This window comes from Mesoplodon bidens, assembly GCF_964165515.1.
Source record: "Mesoplodon bidens genome assembly, contig: HAP1_SCAFFOLD_49, whole genome shotgun sequence".
NCBI classification, from domain to species: domain Eukaryota; kingdom Metazoa; phylum Chordata; class Mammalia; order Artiodactyla; family Ziphiidae; genus Mesoplodon; species Mesoplodon bidens.
In genome coordinates this window covers 1095439-1114713 of record NW_027671810.1, presented here as the reverse complement: position 1 = coordinate 1114713, position 19275 = coordinate 1095439, and the positions used below count along the sequence as shown (strand labels likewise).

Sequence of the window (19275 nt, the reverse complement as noted above, 5' to 3'; positions counted from 1 at the left end):
CCAGTGAAACATGTCTATCCCACACAATATAATTAGGCAAAAGAGAGGTAATTATCTTACACAATGCCCATTTAAACATACCAATTTTTATAAAGACTCTGGGGTCCCCAGAGAATGGTTGAACCAAGGGACTCAGGCACTTTTGTCAATCTTTTAACTTGATTAATTGGTCTAACTTTTGCCCCAAGTAATTGTTGGTCAGGTATCTCAGTGTAATTTTACGTGTATAAAATTTACATGTAATAAAATATACGTACTTTAAACTGGGGTAAATAGAGCAGACTTGTTTGGGTCTGGCCCTTTAATGTTGATGACAAGTAGGAGATCCCTTTGGCCCATCCAATCTTAGGTAGTATTGTATCCAATCTTTGATTTATCTCATTAATGTCTGTTTTATTTATCCCACTTTAAAATAACCATCTAAAGATTTCTTATTCATTTAGGAGAAGTCCCTTTAAAATTTCCACCTTGTTGGGAAAAAGTTTTTAGGCTTTTCCTTCAGTTTTTTTCCCTGTTACTTAACCTAATTAACAATAATTATTCTAATGTTTTTATTAGCATCTGTAAGACCCATTTAGGGGAAGCAGAGACCACAAATAAGGTTTCCCAAACCAATTTTTTGGGTTTGTTTGAAACTAAAGGAGTTTTTAGGTTAACCATTATATGACTAATTTCCAGCATTTCCGCCCCCCCATGGGAACCAATGAAACAGCTGTTTATAATGAGAGCTCTCTAAAAATTTACCAATTTAGAAGTTTCTCCAATTTGAAGGATCCATCATCTGGCCATAAATGAGGTATACCTTAATAGTGACTCAAACCAATAAGACGCAAGAGGCTTCCCCACAAAAGAGTGTAAAGGATGCTGTCTAAATAAGATGCAGAAAGTTTACTCCCAAAAGTAGTTTAAGAAAGTAATGGTCTTTGTTGTACAGGCTGACACAATGAAGGTTAAGATGGCAAAAAGCCCCTGAGAGTTGTACAGTCAGACAAAAGACTGCTCAGAATCCCAGTCTATTTGACTGGCTGCCAAATGTACACCATATAAGTACTTTTGGATGGTAGTGACCAAGTTCTCAACACACACACACACACACACACACACACACACACACACACACACACACAGAAGAATATCAGAACACTTACATTTCAAAGACACAGGAAGAGAAATGCAAGTTTCCCCTAGAAAGCCTTTTGTTTTTTTGAAGTCAGAATTCTGAAAAGATGTTTTTATCGAGCCAGCTTTTTCTAACTTAACTGCATATGCAATAAAAGAGTCCTATCTTAGTCGTTTTTAGGGCAAGATTTTCTTTAAGTCCCAAGTAAGTAAGCACTTGTAAATGTAAATTTTGTATGGACATAAACCTGGCCAGGATATCCGTTGGAGGCTGGAAATCTGTTGTTCCCTTTTCTTTTGTATTGAAAGCTAAGTTCCCCATTCTGAGTTCAATTTGTGAAGATCACTTTTATTTTGACAAACTCTATTAAAGTAGCCAATTCAAGGAAGACAGGTTAGTCTTCCACCTAATTACCCAGTCCAACTTTTACTCAGTGTCTTTCACCTGAGCAAAGTCTCCCCAGTCTTTCAGCTGAGGATAAACCACAGTGTCTACACTGAGCAAGATCTTCCCAGTGTCTTTTAAGTGAGGCTAACCCACTTGAGCAGAAGTCTTCCCAGTGTTTTTCTACTGAGGATAAGCTCTCAGTGTTTAAACTGAGTAAAAATCTTCCCAGTGTCTTTCACTGAGGATGACCCAAGTACTTCTTCTTGAAACCAAGTTTCAAGGATAACCTACTACTCAAGAGAAGAGTTGAACACCACTGAATAAAACTTAGGATCATCAACCAAAACTGGAGATCCAAGAACCAGGAGATACTCACCCAAATTCGCCTGGACTCTCTGAGAAAGCGGACAGGCCCAAGAAGCCTCTGCTGGTGCCAGGACTCTGGATCCTCATAGAGTTCAGGCAAAGAAGAAAAGTCTGCTCTGGGCCCCTTCATTGGTTGCCAAGACTGCTGACTGAAAACTATGCACAACCCAAAAGGAGAATTATGTTTTATTTGGCAGATTTTCTGAGGACTTAAGCCCAGAACACAGCCTGTCAGATCACTCTGAGGAAGTGCTCAGAAGACCTAAGGGAGGAGTCAACCAAAACCAGGTAGTCAGAACATCAAAAGGTTACTATTAATTAAAGAAAACTAGACATCTCAAGTTAAGGACTGTAGCACTTTTCTATGTATGAGAAGATGAAAGAATCTGGGCTCCGTGAAATCATTCCTTTGATATGCACCTTAACTCTAGAATCAGTACCCTGTTTTTCTCCATCCCGAATCCCCTCAAGGTGCACAGTTGAGGGTTCCTGCTTTGACATCTGACTTGATGGCTGCAACATCCTTTGTCTACTGATATGGCAGGGAACATTTTTCATCCACGGGTAAGAAATTGAGGAGAAAATTAACATAATTCAAGATATAAAACCATCACAATATTAAAAATTCCCAAATGTCAAACAAACATAAGTACCCTTGACCTGTAAAATGGAAGATGCCAAAGAAGGGAAAAAAAGAAACAATAAAGAAAATGTAGAAAATAAAGCATAAAATAAGATGGCAGAAATCAATAACAGTAGAACAATAATTAAAGAAATCAAGGTAAATGTTATCATAAGATTTTTAAATTTCCAAAAAAAACCCCATCAAACAAAACATATTGAAAATAAAGTAATAGAGAAAATTTAGGGAGCAAATATGAATGCAAAGAAGACCTGTTAGGTAGTTAGTCAGACATTAGCAGCAAGGAGGTGACGGTGGTGAGAAAGACAAGAAGAAGAAATTGAGTCACACGCAGCCGTCTGGGGACTCTCCCTTGACTCCACCCAGAACGGGAGAGACTGTGGTCTGGTGGTGGGCAGCTTATCCTGATAAAGAGAGGCACAGTAACATAAGGGGACTTCTCCAGGCTGTGCATGCCCAGACCAGACAGGCGTATACCCTATAGTAAATCCAAACTCATTATACCATAATTACAATAAATTACATGTGGTTTTGCCCCTCCCCCCACCCAGTAGGCATTTCTTGGGGATTCAAGGATGAGAGCATGCGCAGCAGAAAACTTGTTACATAGCTCAGGACTGTCAGTCAAATAATGATCCTTGTCACTCACCCCCGCCTCTCTGCAAAATGCTCCTTAAAAGCGCTCGTAAGGGGCTTCCCTGGTGGCGCAGTGGTTGAGAATCTGCCTGCTAATGCAGGGGACACGGGTTCGAGCCCTGGTCTGGGAGGATCCCACATGCCGCGGAGCAACTAGGCCCGTGAGCCACGACTACTGAGCCTGCGCGTCTGGACCCTGTGCTCCGCAACAAGAGGCCGCGATAGTGAGAGGCCCGCGCACCGTGATGAAGAGTGGCCCCCGCTTGCCACAACTAGAGAAAGCCCTCGCACAGAAATGAAGACCCAACACAGCAAAAATAAATAAATTAATTAATAAAAACTCCTACCCCCAACATCTTCTTTAAAAAAAAGAAAAGTGCTCGTAAGCCTTTATAGGAATTCTGCTTTCAATTTGCAGAAACAGTACACCCATCCCCCCCGCCATCCCGAGAGTGTACCTTTGCTTCGATATACTTTGCTTTGGGCTTGCTTAACTTCGCTGAAATAGCCTGTTCTCAGAAACAGCCTGCTCTTTCTCTCTCCTTCTCTCTCTCCCTCTCTGAGAGTGTACCTATGCTTAAATCAACTTCGCTTTGTGCTTAAGCTTAACATGGTAGTTTGCGATCCTTTGCTTACTATCATGGAACCAAGATAGCTGGTCCAGGCCTTCCACTGACCTCCTCGGTTGAAGCTATTTTGTTACAAAGCATGTCCACATGGTGACAGACCTAAGTCTAAATTTTGATAAAAGGTTGAATTAAGGTGAGAATATCATATGGGAGGAAAAGACTGTAGGAAAAATAGTAGATGTAGGAGATATGTTTGTGAAAGTGCACATTCATGGCAATATAGCCAAATAACCTCACATGCCCACGTTCCCACTAAAACTGTATAAAATTATGACCAACAAGCAGAGAATACACATTATTTTAAAGCCCTCATGGGGCATTAAGACATATTTACCATGTGAATCCTTCAGTGAATCTTGTGTTACTGCTAAGGGATGTCATAAGGGGATTTTGTGTAAGACTCAAAGCTCCCTTTCTATATGGTTCAGGCTGGACTTGAAGCTTCAGGGGCCTGGGAGGATGGGGCAGGAAAGTCAAGGCACACTCAGAAAAGAGAATACATCCATAACACACTAGGAATATCTGAAGAGGCTGCTCAAGACCTGGCTCAGCCCCAAGGGTTGACCCCTAGTCCTACTCTTCACCCTACAGCCCTTTAGGGTCAGGACCTTGGCTCACCCTAACCCATTCCTAGCTTCCGGGTATAGAATGAGTGCACATGTCTGAATGTTAATGTTCTCTCAAAATTTACATGTTGAAATCCTACCTCTTAAAGATAGGAGGCGGGGCCGTGCAAAAGTGCTTATGAGCTTTCATGAATGGGATTAGTGCCTTATAAAAGAGACTCCAGAGATATCTCTAGCCTCCTCCCATCATATGAGGATACAGAGAGAAGGCTCCAGCTGTGAACCTGGAAGAGAGCTCTCACTACGAGGTGGCCATACTGGTGACTTGATCTTGGGCTTCCCAGCCTCCAGAACTGTGGTAATAAATGTCTGTTGTTTGTAATCTACCCAGTCTATGGTATATTGTTATAGCAGCCCTAATGGATTAAGACCACATATTTCAAAATTTATCTGGAGAGTGGGGACTGTCTTATCATTGCAAACTAAGAAGTTGGGTTGAGACAACATATGAAAGATTTTTTTTAAGTAGAAAAGTATGGATTATTGGATTTGAAAGTACTAGATTGGCTAAGGAAAATGAGTACGTGTGTGTGTGCGTGTTTGCAGTGTGTCCCAAAAGTTTTTGTGCAGTTTAAAGATTTACTAACTCCAGAATTATAAACACTACAAACTTACAAAAACATCATTTGAAGGTTTAACTGTTACCAGATGCAAGTCTGTGTGCCTGATGCACAGTGAGGCTAAATACTGAAACATCAGAGTTTGAAGCAGAGAAAGGTTTACACAGTGCCATGCAAGAAGACATGTGGCTCATGCCCAGGAAAAACCCCAAACTCCCTGAAGGCTTTCAGCAAAGCCTTCTTAAAGGCAAGGTGAGGGAGGGGCATGACTAATTGTTGCAAATATCTTGGTGTTGGATCCTTTGTTCTAGAGGCTGGCCAGATGGGTCAGATCCTGGTCAGGTCATGTATTCCTGTAAACCTCCAAGAAAACAATTATTATTCTCTGTTCTGCAACTTTTTATCTCCATGAATGGGCTCTTAAAAGTCAGAGCCTTAGAAATAGTCTATCCTGTATATTTCAGGCTCTAGGCAACATTGTTTTACAAAAAGTGCAGAGCCAGCCTGGATCACAGGGATGGACAGAGTTAGCTCAGGCAACAAAGCATAAAGATTAAAGTAAAAAAGATCTCATGTGGAGGCAGATTTGTTCTTCCCTATTACATAGCTATTTATAATTCTTTCATACTTATGAATTTTGAAAAATAAATTATTTTAATTTTTGTGTGTAGTTCCCTCTGATAGAAAATGAGGCAAAACATACACTATTCAAAATTCACAAAACTAAATAAGTGTAAAAGAAATTCAAGTTCTATCCCTGGGTTTACACAAGACACAAACATGATGCGGGAAAGTTGGAGCTGAGGACAAAGGAAATCCTGAGTAAAAATGTCTGTGAAACAGCTAGTCTTCCAGGGTCAGCTTAAGATGTTCAAGAGTTATCAAGTTGGTGGGCCTCAAGTAAAGGTCTCTCTAATGGATGAAGGAGCCAGGTTCCAGATGGAATGAAGAGAAAATTGGCTAAGGTCTCTCTGACAGGATGAGAGTAGTTGGAAGGAGGGATCTGGAAGCCCCAGGAGGGTGCAGGTGTCTGTGGGTCTGGATGGGAAGGAGGGGCAGTGATTCAGCCTATTTCTCTTATTGCCCCTCCCCCACACTCAGGAGCCCTTTGTGACAAGGCCACAGCTCTGTGATGCAGGCCTGGGGTTCTGCCATCAAGCAAACTCCCAGTGCTCTGTTGCCTGAGGGCAGCAATGCAGTTCAGAAGATGGAGAATCTCTTTTCTTTGAAAAACACTGTTGCCATCTGGCTGAGATCCAGCCCAACTTCCTGGGTGATTGATATCATCCTTGGATTCCTGTGTGGACTGGGGCTCTTCCTAATGTTACTCCACTGCTTCCAGAGTAATCTATTCTTAGCACCACCTAGGAAACATAGAAACATCAGGAAGGTAAGAAACCTTTGGCTTAATCCCAGCAGAGATTCTCTCTTTTTTTCTTACTCTTATTTCCACTTTTCTAAACCACGTAGAGAGACTCCTGAGATGGGAACTCTCAGAAAAGTATAGAACATCATCCTTCTAGGGAAAAGCCAGGCCAGAGAGGGGTTAGAGTGGGCATGAGGATTTCTAGCCTAAGATCTTAGACCAGGAGTTCAGGTATGGTAGAGGGCTCCAGGGCAAGTCCCAAATGCAGTGACTAATGGTTAAGGACTGGATTACTAAGAGTTCAATCTCTGCAGGAAGGCTGACCCCTGAGCCCTGGTTCACCAGCCACCTTCCCACAGCGGGTGTCTCAAGTGAGACCTTCCTCTGTGTTGGGGCTGAGCCCCTGAGAGCCTGAGAGAAGAGGCTGGACTAGAGGTCTGGCCTTGGGAAGCAGAATCCTATCTGACAAAGCTCACGTGGGCATTTAGGTCTGAGAATGTGTGTGTTTCTTGATCAGAGGAACAGTGACAGAAGAAATCTATGGTGATTAAAACTTAAAAAATCCTTCTTGGGCTTCCCTGGTGGTGCAGTGGTTGAGAGTCCCCCTGCCAATGCAGGGGACGCAGGTTCGTGTCCCGGTCCGCGATGATCCCACGTGCCACGGAGTGGCTGGGCCTGTGAGCCATGGCCGCTGGGCCTGTGCGTCCGGAGCCTGTGCTCCGCAATGGGAGAGGCCACAACAGTGAGAGGCCCGAATACCCCCCTGCCCAAAAAAAAAAAAAAAAAAAAAAAACCTTCTTTGCACTCTTCAAAGAAGAAAAACTGAAGATTGTTATCCACTTTAAAAATAAGTAAAAGGGGAAAAAAACCCACAGAGTTTTAGTTAAATGTAGAAAGTCATGTTGTTCATGAACACAGCTTGCCTAGATAGAGGACAGTGAGAGTTGGGTGTTAGCCCCTCACTTTTTCTTATCTCTCAGCATCAAGTAAAGCTGAAGGGGAGGAGCAGGAGTAGGAAGAAAAGTGGATCTTTGAAAGGTAAGCCTTTGCCATTCAGCCCTGCGTGACCCGAGAGTTAGCTTCCATCTCTCCTAGTCCTGAGGCCCCAGCTTCACGGTCTCTGAGAATGCCAGTGGCAGAGCTTATTCCTCAGGAAACAGAGCCTGAGCCTAATTAACAGAGCCTAATGAACGTGGAAGCACTTTGCAAAGGACAAACCCTTTTCAAGTGAGACTTACCATCACTGTCAGGGACATGTGGCCTTGGACACTGATACTTGGGCTCCAGAGTCTAATCCTCCAAAGATTTCCCTTAAAGGGCCATTGCACTCAGCCTCCTGAAAGGCTCTTAGGCCTCTGCCTTCACCACCATGACCCAGTCTCCTGATTTCCAGCTTTCAGAGATTGCCTGGAAGAACTGGAGGGGACTCAGGACCTGGTTTCACTTCTGCAAAGGTAAAGAATCTTTCCCCTTCTCTCCTGGGTCGTCCTTCCTCCCCGAGCCTCTAATGTGACCCCAGCCCTGGAAGGGGGAGCCGTGGGAGGGCGTGGCTAAAGCCCTAGGGTGAAGGAGAGCAGGGGCATTATGAAGTCAGTGTGGGGGCAGAGGAGGGTTCTTGGGCTGCAGGTGCCCACCCCTGCCTGTCCTGTCCAGCCATCCTGGCCCCATCTGCTCTCCTACAGCTGCCTGGGGAGGCTTCCTGGCAAGGGCAACTTTCATCAGCTCTCATGTCCAGACCCTCCTGGTGAGACGTGCAAAGCAGTGCCTGCTGGAGCCTGTGGAAGATACTGCTTGAAGGGTTGGGAACCCTGCATGAACACCTCCTGTAGGGTTTCCTTCCCTGATCCAGACACTCGAGAGGTACTGGAAGCACATATTAAAAGGTTTTGGGTAAAGCACAGGTGGACCCGACCCCTCAAGGTCCTCAAGCCCATAAATCTCTTTAAGTCGAAAAAGTTCCAACCCTCCACCATTCTACAGTTTGCCACTTCCCCTTCAGCCACCTGTGTATCTGGGTCCCACTCAAAAGTCAAGTGTGCTGAGTTCCTGGAGAAACCTCCTCAGGCTCATTCAGGAGAGAAGGTGATAACAGAAGAGTCAGTTCCTACCGTGAAGAGGCCTCTCCTTGCCCCCTCAGCTGTGTGTAAGGAAATCCAGAGTGCCCTGGGAGCGATTCCATCTGCTGACTACCATGGACCCTCAAAGGCTTCTCTGACTGGACAGGAGGACAGGCCACCTTCTCAGTCCCTCACACTCAGCCTTGTGGGCAGAACCTGGAAGAGTGAGAGTGTGGAAGGGGTCAAGAGGGACAGCCTAGAGCCAGGTCCAAGTTCAGCAATGGTCAGGAATGAGCCAAGAGAGGAGAGTGGTGGTCAGGCCTCACGAGACCCCTGCCATAGGGTAACAGTGATGGAGGTGAACTTAGGATCCCCATCTTTGAGAGGTGAAGAGGCCAGGGAGGCTGTGGAGGCCAAGGAGTCTCCTGCTCTTCAACCACAGTCTAGTGTTATCTTGGAAACCAAAGTGTTGACAAAATCCCAAACCACAAATGTACATATGAGGAGTTTAGAGGTGCCAGGGGCCAGTAGAAGTTTCCTACTACCTAGACTGTCTGTTTTCCAACATCCAGGTGAGCCATGCCTTAACATGGAGGTTGCTAGTGAGTTTAACTCCAAAGTAAAGGTACAGTCAGACAACCAGCTTCAGGACTTTCCCAAACACAGGTTCCTTGCTGCAGACAACTTGGCTTCTCAGGTGCCTCAGTGCCATCCCCAGAGAGTCCCCACCAGAGACAGGTTAGCTTCCCAGGAGCCAAGTGGCCTTATGGAAGCCCAAAGGAGCCACCTAGGGCAGCAGGAGCCCAAAACTTCAAAACTCCAAGACTCATGGAAGAGCCAGAGCAAGATGATTGCCCCTACTTACAAAAGAGAGGACTGTAGGAGGCATAAACCAGGAGAGCATGAAGAAAGGTTTAAAGAATTAGGGACCTCTCAAGCTGGAAGTATGAGCCGCCCTGCCCAGGTCAGGGGAATAACAGACTCTATTGGGAGCAGATGTCTCCAGCTCATGCCAGAGAAGAAACATAACCCTACAGAAAGCCTCTTCAGAAAAAGGATGAGGCTATTTTTAAAGTGGATTTTCCCCAAGAAAAAAGTCAATGGTCGAGATGCTCTGCAAAAAAAAAAAAAGCCCATATCAGCCACTGCCCAGAGTCACGGATCAGTCAAAAGCAGATCAACCTTGAAGAGTGAGACTGCTGAGGGTCAGGCACGCATGAGAGCTGTTGGACAGATCCCAGAAGAAAAAAGAGCAATTCACCATGGACTTCATGCCACAAAGTTAAATGAACACAAACTGGAATTCCAAGTCCCAGTATGTGGGTGCTTCTGCTACCATAGGCTTACCTCCTACCCAGAGCAAGGGAGAATGATGGGTTATACAGCCTGTGGTCATAAAGCCACCTCCAAGGGCCAGAGTTGTTCTATCAGGGAAAGGGAAGTCAGACACCAACATAGTTTGAAAAGTGTAAGGTTCGACGATGAGCAGCTGGGCCTAAGGTGCCTCCCATCCTTGCCCCCCAAGAAGAGTTTGTTTCCAGTTAGTACCTGCCAGTATGGGCCAAAGAGTCCAGGTGCCCCAGCCCGCCATCAACACTGTCCAAGGCATTGTCATCTTTGGGGAGGTGTCTTGCCTGGTCGACAGTAAAATCCTTCTTTAGTCTTCCCTTTAGTAGGAAAACATATCTCCAAGTAAAAATTCAGTCCATGTAGAGAAAATGATTTTCTCATTAGCACATCCAAGATATTTAATGTTCCCCAATACATATATATATATATATATATATACATATTTTTTTTTCTAATAAAAACATAGTGTAATGGCTGCTGTCTGTGCTGTGCACTTTGTCTTCTAGAAGGGAGGGGCATGGAGGGAGGTGGACAGTAGCATCACAAGCTTGCTCCTTGTCTCGTGTCCCTTCATTGCACCTTATGATACTGTCATTACACAAACCAAAATTACTCTAACAATGAGATGGGAAAAACCTATGAAACCCACACCCAAGGACCTGGTTCAACCAGTCTTTCTCCTTCTTCTATGCTACTTTGAACTTTATGCAACTGTAGTGGATAGGTTTACACGATAGGGCCGGACATTGCAATTCAGGCTCCAGGAAGTGTCAGAGCCAAGTGGATGGAAGTTTGGGGGGAATAGAGTATGGGCTCTGAGTTCAGAAACGGGAGAAATCTTGCCCCTGGATCTCTTGGTAGGGAATATCCAACATCTGCTCTTAAGAGTTCCTTCTCTCTCTGATGAAGGCTGGGATTGAGATATGCCCTATGAACCCCTTTTAGCTTAGGCATAATAAAATGTACAGCATCACCCTCCCCCACCTCTGTTTTTCCTAGACTTTAGAGCAGCAACAAGGATGGCATTTCCAGCTCTGTGTGTGTAGGTGGGGGGAGTATCAGGGAGGCTGCTGAGGGCTGTGTTGAGTGCAGTCCCATATAAATGAATGGCTATGTTCATGGGTCACCTACCTTCCACTCTATGTTAACCCCAGAGAAGGAGTTTTGGATGAATGGAATAGGGGTGTGACTGTGGGTAGTAACTATCTGATGGTCAAACACTGTGAATTTAGGGTGGGATGTAGGTGTAGAAAAATCCCTGGATCGAAGGAAGGAGGCAAAGTGGTACCAGATTCCCATAAATGTGCAGTTCTGAAAGAGCAGCCCCCTGACATACAAGCACCATCTAAAGGCCTAAAGGGGAGGAAAAGTTAAGGGTCCAGTAGCTCATCATGGCCCCACCCCAGGGTCTCTACCCTATTCCAACTCTAAGATCACAGACCTAGAGAAACCACCTTTAGGTCAAAACAGAAGGTCAAACTTATAGAAGTAAAGCAAATCAGGGAAGGTTAATCTCTTAATACTATATTTAATAAGCTTACACCTCATCACCTCTTGACTTTTAGGAAGGATAAGTTAACAATAGGTGTAAAAGCCAGGACTAGGGAACTTGGGATGTGACTCCTAGTCTGGTGACCTTCACGTAAACACATGGCCCAAGGACTGCTCCAGGGGAGAGGTGGGGACTGGCCTGTGATTGTGTAGTAAGCCTTGCCTGTCTCCCAGTCCTTGATCACCCCAGAGCCTGGCAGGTGAAGAAGCAATCAGACAGGATTTGTGGTGGTGTGGAGGTGACCTGTGCAAAGTGGATGGGGCAGGGTGCAATCCAGGGGTGTTCCACTGATCTGCTTCTGGCACAGCTTTTCTTGTCTCCTGACCCCCATCCATATGGAAAAGCAGGGAGACGAGGAAGAATTTCTCTAGAGTGATTTGGTGCTTCCTGCCATGTGCAAGGCTCATGGTGGACACAGCTCCAGGTGGTGTCTTTCTCATTGTGGAAATTTCTGTTCTAGCTGATGCCCCTGATCCAGATGACAACAGAAATGGACCCCATCCCCCATCCCTGTCAGGCCCCTCAACACGTGGAATTGCTGTGACCTGGGGTGGAGGGGGCAGAGTGAGCACAGGACTGCTCACACCCCTGGTTTCTCCCTGGAGCCAGGCCCTACCTCTGGGCCCCAATTCCCAAGGCAGCCTCCAGAATAGGCAGAGCAGTGAGAGTGGAGCCAGGACTTGTGGGAGGGGTCGGTACCCAGAGGAAAGAGATGACAGGGCTGGGACCTGAGCCTGGCTGCTGCTGGGTGCTCTCAGGGGCACCCAGAAGTGAGTTCTGGGAATATGGGGAAGCTGGACTTGGACCCCCCTGGCTCCTGCTGGGAGGGTGCCACAGACAGGTGATGCTGATGGAACAGCAAGAAAACAGAAAGAAGCAAGTCCCTTTGCCCTTCTCTTGCTGCTCCGTCTTCCATAAGGTACAGTAAGACAAGAAATTGAGAGACCAAAAGAAAAAAAGAAATGGAGAGACCCAGAGACAATACACAAAGACTTCACAGACACACCTCCCAAGAGAGACTTCTCACGCAAACACCTTTCTCAGAGATCACATACTGACACCTCACACAGGGACCTCATGTTGCTTCACAGACCCTCAGACAGAAACCTAGCACAGATTTAACAGATTTCCCAGAGATACCTTCCAAAGGGACCGCATACAGAGACTTCACACAGAGATCTCACCCAGAGACAACACACAGAGACTTGGCACAAAGACCTCACAGAGACCTCACATCTATTCTTCAGTATCCATTGACAAGTCTTTCTTAGTGAATATGAAACCACTTAGCAAACTGGCAGCATGATAAATATATTATCAGTTGTGCCCCTCTGAGATCCACCAGACACTCACTGTCAGCATTACTCTAAATGGGGAAATGTTTGAGAAGTTTTGTTCTTTTGTAATGTCACTGCCTCTGAACAAAGGAATTATACATTCCAAATGTAGATTTTCAAATTTCATTCTTAGGTGTTCATTAGCTTGAAAATCACATATTACATTATTTTATTTTTATTTATTTTAGAAGAATGAAGAAAATAATGTTTATTTCTTAGAAATGCATGTAGTACTCTATTTATTTATTTTAAAAGATTTTTAGTGGAGTATAGTTGAGTTACAAATTTGTGTTAGTTTCAGGTGTACAGCAAAGAGAGCCAGTTATACATATACATATGTCCACTTTTTTAAAAGATTCTTTTCCCATAGAGGCCATTACAGAGTATTGAGTGGAGCTCCCCGTGCTATACAGTAGGTTATTATTATCTATTTTGTATATAGTCGTGTGTATATGTCAATCCCAATCTCCCAATTTATCCTTCCCCCCTTATCTCCTGGTAACCATAAGTTTTCATTTGTACCCTTTTTTTAGGAGAATCACAAATTTTAAGCACAACTAAAACACTGTCAGTCTCCAGTGAGAGAAAATATTTGTCCAGTTTTAGTTATCATCCAGTCAAATGGTATCTGGCACATTTTTTACTTTATTGAGGACAAAGCTTAAACTTGAGATGGCTTACTTGTTTCCTTTGGGAACATAAGAAAAAACTGCAACAAAGGTACTCTAGGAATGAAATAAACCAAGAAAGAAGCATCCGGACTCACATTCACTTCCCAGAGGGCTGTGTAACTAGCACATTATTTTGCACATAATAGCTTGCATTAGGTTTGTGAGGTTTGCTTTATTTTTTAACAGGCCAATAATCATGTGAGGATTTTTCACAAGTCAAATTTCTGCTTTTAAATTTTACATTCTGGCAAAATTATGCTTCTGAATATTAGTTTATTTCTTAAAATGTGGTAATGCCCTAAAATGATATCACATAATCATAACGTTCAGCTAACATACTTAAAAAGATGGGCTATTAAGGATTCATTCTTAAATAATTCTATGAAATGCACATTTTCTAAGACATGCAGTTAGGATCCATTTTATATTCATTATAGGGTTAACACATTGCTTAAAAAATTTTTGAAAGATTATAAAATATATGACTTAGCCTATGGTTGACATTCTACATGTTACCTCATAAAATTACTGAGGGAAGGATATCTTAATATCTGAATTGAAGGTAGTGTACATTTAATCTACATCTGGCTTATAACAATGAATAATGAAAGGCTTTCATTTATTATATATCTCACACTTTCCAAAGGGTACACTTCTAAAAGACTACTGATTTCTCACTGCTAATAAGCAACCTATTGCCCTTGCCTTGGTAAAATCTATCTTAATGACAGCTGGTTGTCTCCCAGATTATCCATTGGTATTACAGCGTCACGGTCTTTTAAGAGGAACAGGGCTGACACGAGACTCTTTGGGCTTATTTCTACAAGAAATTTAGTTTTTCTATTCTCCTAATTAAAAATTGTATAATTATTAATTTTTTCCCTTTACTCCTTTATGTCGTTGAATCAGAAAGCAATGGACTCTGGTCACGTATGTCATCTAAGACTCGATCAGATCACTTTTTTTTCAATAGTGCAGCTTACTCAGGTAAGTTTACTGATCAGAACCAAATGGGATCAATTAGGAAAAAGTTCATACAGGAAAATATCCTTTTCAAAGTTGACTATTTTAACACAGTTAAATAAGCGATTATTTTTTAATCCTTTGAGTTAAAGTTGTTCAGGGTGGCCAAGGAAGTCTGGAAACATGAAAAATGTCCATAAAAGCACTTTATTACTATAATACGTTGAATGTGTTGCTCCTCATTATTAATTCACAGTTCATTAAGCTGGGCAAAATTACAATGAACAATGTGCATTAAAGCAAAATTCCCATCAACCATTTTCCATCTGTCGTACATTGTGTCAGATGATTTGTGTGTCTAATTTTCATGGAAAAACTTGTACCTTTACTCCAGAATAAGAAATCAAGGGGGATCAATCTATTAAAAAGATATTAATATTCCCAGACTCTGTGGCCTTCCGTATTTTCTTTTTAAGAAGATTCACCTAGTGCAAATCTTATAAATATTTTTACCATTTAATATGCCCAGACAAAATGGATACAAAAATTAGATAAAAGAGAAAACAACAAAAACAGATCCCCTTTGTTTTCAAAACATTTGATGTTTACATCAAAATATTTTGTTGAAAATGAAGTGATTTTTAATCTAGAGTTAAAAGACACTACAATGATATTTAGAACATATTACAGATCTGGATTTTTACAAATAGATTTTTATTTAAAACAGGTCTCACACTGATATCAAGAAACCAGGCACTCTAGAACAAAATGTGGAGAGATGGCAATTATGCGATGACTTCTTAATACTCCAAGGGAAAAAGATTGTTTCCAAAGTAGTCCATCTACAATATTAACCCTTAAGATCTACTCCCCTTGATAGGTTTCAATATTATTTTCTCTTTTATACACATTTACTTTATAATTAACTCCTATAGGAGGACATTTCTGGAAATGTTCCCAGATATCTACAGCCACACTTTCTGTCATGATCACACCATGGAAAAAGTAGGGAACATCCAGATCCTGATGATCCAGGGGTTTCATAATTACCCCTTTGAGGTCAGTCAGAATCATAATCATTCCCAGAACAGGGTCAGTCTTTACATTTGTGCCCCTAGACATGCAGATTGTAACACTACCCACCCAAAGGCAAGTTGTCTTCCTTACTCAGGTTTGCAGGGGCACCACTCACTGTGGTAGCTAGAAAAGTCCGTTGCCCCCAGCCCGGACCTGCATTCTCTACTCTCCACAGACACATCGTACTACAGATATACCAGTGGTGCTGATGAAACTTCCAGAAAGCTATAAAATAATGCATGCCAGGCACGGTAGATGAGGATTTAGAAAATGCTAACATCTTCTCTAGGAAATAAAGGTGACATACCTATGTGGCTTTAAGCATTTTTGTGCATTAGCTGGCGCCCTGGATCTGGGAAAAAGCATCTGATTTTAAAGTTTCTCAGCCTCATTCTCTGCAATGAAATCTGAAGCTCTTCCTTCCTTCTCTGAGTCCAGAAGCTGGAATTGATACAGTCTGCTCTCTGTGATTTGTCTCTACCATTTGTTTCCAGTGACCACTTCAACTCAGATATCTCTCAATTCAGGGATCACTCCTAAACTTCAGGACGAAGGTCACTGCCCTTTTTATTCCCACCACAATTTTATGCTAGTAACCCTTTACAGTGTCAATAAATTTATTTTGTAGAATGTGCCCCCTGGACTCCACCAGCTAAATCTGTTTTGTGGGCAAATCATTTGTTACTTAGCTAAACAAATTTTATAAAATCATATTTCATAAAATTGTATTTTATAAAATGTTACTTTCTTATTTTATAAAATTGGTAAATCCAGGGATTTAGGCTTAATTCTTATTTTTAAAAATGTTGGTACTCATTTTGCCAATTTTTCTCTTTTTACATGTATCAGAAAATATGTTAAAAACTCAACTGTGAAGATACCACTATTTTTATTTTTTCTCACTTTTTGTACTTAACTTTTATAACAAACCTTTATTATTGCACAGGAAACAAGAAAGTTTGTTCCTTGGAAAACATCAGTCCTAAGAACATACTAAGTTAAAGCTTAGTATGTTAGATCTGCGAGTAGCCTTGTCTTTTTTTTTTTTTTTTTTTTTTTTGGTACGCTGGCCTCTCACTGTTGTGGCCTCTCCCGTTGCAGAGCACAGGCTCCGGACACGCCAGCTCAGCGGTCATGGCTCACGGGTCCAGCCGCTCCACGGCATGTGGGATCTTCCTGGACCGGGGCACGAACCCGTGTCCCCTGCATCGGCAGGCAGACTCTCAACCACTGCGCCACCAGGGAAGCCCAACCTTGTCTTTTTTTTAATGATGCTTTTTTCTGAATTGGTTAAAAAAAAAAAAAGCCTTTAGGCTTAGGAACAGAAGCAAATTGAGAATTAAAATCCAAATCATTCAAATGAAGTTTGTCAGAACAGTTTGTGTGTGGAGAGGACAGCTTCTGGGCACTTCAGAGAAACCAGCAGGACAGAATTGAGAATAGCCAGCACCTTACAGGGCTTCTCACAGAAATGCTTTAATGCAAAGAGGTGACTAGATTTCACAGGGAGACCAGGGAGAGGATGCAGAGATAATTAAATCACATTCAAGCACCTGTTTACCTGGGAGGTAAGTTCCTTCATATTGTGGTCAGATGCTGTTTAGGGGGACACTGGTGCAGGGGAGGTGTTGGGAGGATGAACTCTTTTCTGAGTGATTTTGCAAGTGTGAAAATTCATCCAACAGAGATGCTAGAAAAATTTGCTCCTAGTAGCGAGTGTCCAACATGATATTTTGGGACAAAAATGTGTATTTGGAAGAATTTTTCACAAAAGAACAGTGATGGGAGGAAAAGATTCATATGGGCCTGGCTAGTAATATTCTTCCTTCACAATTTTCTTGTGGGTTCCTGAGGCGTGTTGTGACTGCTTGGAGACCTGGACCCCAAGCAATGGCCCTCTTTGTCATACTCAGGGCAACCCAGGAAGTTGCTTGTCTGAAGCAGAAAAGGTTCTCCCTTCCACTCATGTCCTCTTGCTGATCAGATGAACACATGGCATCATCTACAGCTGAGAGGTGTTTGTTAACTTCCTTTGTTTCATAGGACACAACTCATATATACTCTACAGTAATGTTTATCACTGTCTTTTATAATCTCAAGGTAAGAAGTAATCAGTGTTAAAATCATTCTACTGGAATAACAAAGCACATGATTTTTTTTTTTTCCCTAATAGTGATTGTATTTGTTTGCTAGGGCTGCCATAACAAAATACCGCACTGGCTACTAGGTGGCTTAAACAACAAAAACATATTTTCTCATAGCTCTAGAGGCTAGAAGTCCAAGATCAAAGTATCAAGTTTAGTTTCTTTGAGGTCTCTCTCCTTTGATGGCTACCTTCTCGCTGTGTCCTCACATTGTTGCCCCTCAGTCTGTGCATGTCTGTGTTCTAATATTCCCTCCTTATAAAGATACAAGTCATATTGGATTAGAGTCCATCCATATGATCATTTTACCTTAATTTTCTCTTCCAAAGCAGTATTTCCAAGTAGAAGTTAAGCTTACTGTACCAGCAATCAGGTATTTAAAAAGAGGCATTGTGGGCCTCCCTGGTGGCGCAGTGGTTGAGAGTCCGCCTGCCGATGCAGGGGATACGGGTTCGTGCCCCGGTCTGGGAGGATCCCATATGCCGCAGAGCGGCTGGGCCCGTGAGCCATGGCCGCTGGGCCTGCGCGTCCGGAGCCTGTGCTCCGCAACGGGAGAGGCCACAGCAGTGAGAGGCCCGCATACCGCAAAAAGATTAACAAAATAAATAAATAAATAAATAAATAAAATAAAAAGAGGCATTGCTATGGAGACAAAAAAACAATGGTTAATAATTGAGGCAAATTTCATATCAGTTTTTGAGTTCTGAGGGTAGACAGTTGAGAAGATCTCTAAATGTCAGGGTTAAAGCATCTTTTGTAGTTTGAATGTCCATCAGATGTTCAGGTAAGCTTTCTGAGTGGTCCATATAGCAACAGGAACGAAGAAGACTGTCTAAACATGAGCTGCTGTGGAGATTTCTCTGAAGTTTATATTAAGATATCTACCTTCAGTATGCAGGACTTCAGAAAAAAAGGCAGTTTTAGTTTCAATGGTTCCAAGTCAAAAGGGTGGGAGAAAATTTGGAAACACTAGTTTGGAGAGTTGTAGTCAGGTAGTGGAGGAAACTAGAAAAATTCAGGATACAGTCCAGTTTTCAGGTAATTAACAAAACTTCAAGGAAAATTAATGGCACTAGAGTCTAATATCCACAATACGTATTTTGGTTTCTATCGAAAGATATTTTTTCTCTCTAAAATCACCCTCATTTCTATCAAAGATAGCCAAATTAAGACAAATTTGTTTGCAAAATAAGTCTAGATTCAATACAATTGGTCTTATTTATATAAGTATAGCAAGGATCATGATTGACCATATAGGCTTGTTTTTTATTTTTATTTTGTGCTTTTATTAAGAGAATTTATTGCCTGTCTCTCCTCCCAATAGCTCAAACATGAAGAAGCAACATCAGAGGAAGACAGACAGAAAATGGCTCTTTGAGTTTGTCCTTCTTGGCATTGGTGAAGGAAGAGGCAGCTTTCTCAAAGTTTTTATCTGCTTAATAGGATGTAGTGGAGAAAGGGAACAAGGAAAGTCAGAGGATAAGTGAACAGGCTCTGCACCTACCAAGGATGTGTTATCCTCCTAATCGTCCCAGTAGGAATATTCCATTCATGTTCTTTGATCTGATCCTTGCATTGGAAGACACTTCTTTTTTTAATCTCTTTTTTTAATTTAATTTTTATTTTATATTGAAGTATAGTTGATTTACAATGTTGAATTAGTTTCAGGTGTACAGCAAAATGATTCAGTTATACATATACATATATCCATTCATTTTCAGATTCTTTTGCCATATAGGTTATTACAGAATAGTGAGTAGAGTTCCCTTTGCTATACAGTAGGGTCTTGTT

At 42.4% G+C, this 19275-nt stretch overlaps 1 protein-coding gene across 1 annotated transcript in view; it reads left to right on the top strand.

The window, feature by feature from the left end:
• The first annotated feature begins 7149 nt into the window (after positions 1-7149).
• Positions 7150-19275, top strand: part of LOC308610997 (E3 ubiquitin-protein ligase RLIM-like) — a 131638-nt gene continuing 119512 nt past the window's right edge. The window contains exons 1-4 of the mRNA XM_081259950.1: positions 7150-7371; positions 7727-7787; positions 8016-9808; positions 14274-14287. Coding sequence (XP_081116076.1) covers positions 8146-9808; positions 14274-14287 — 1677 coding nt within the window. The 5' untranslated portion in view covers positions 7150-7371; positions 7727-7787; positions 8016-8145. The remainder of the gene's footprint in view (positions 7372-7726; positions 7788-8015; positions 9809-14273; positions 14288-19275) is intronic.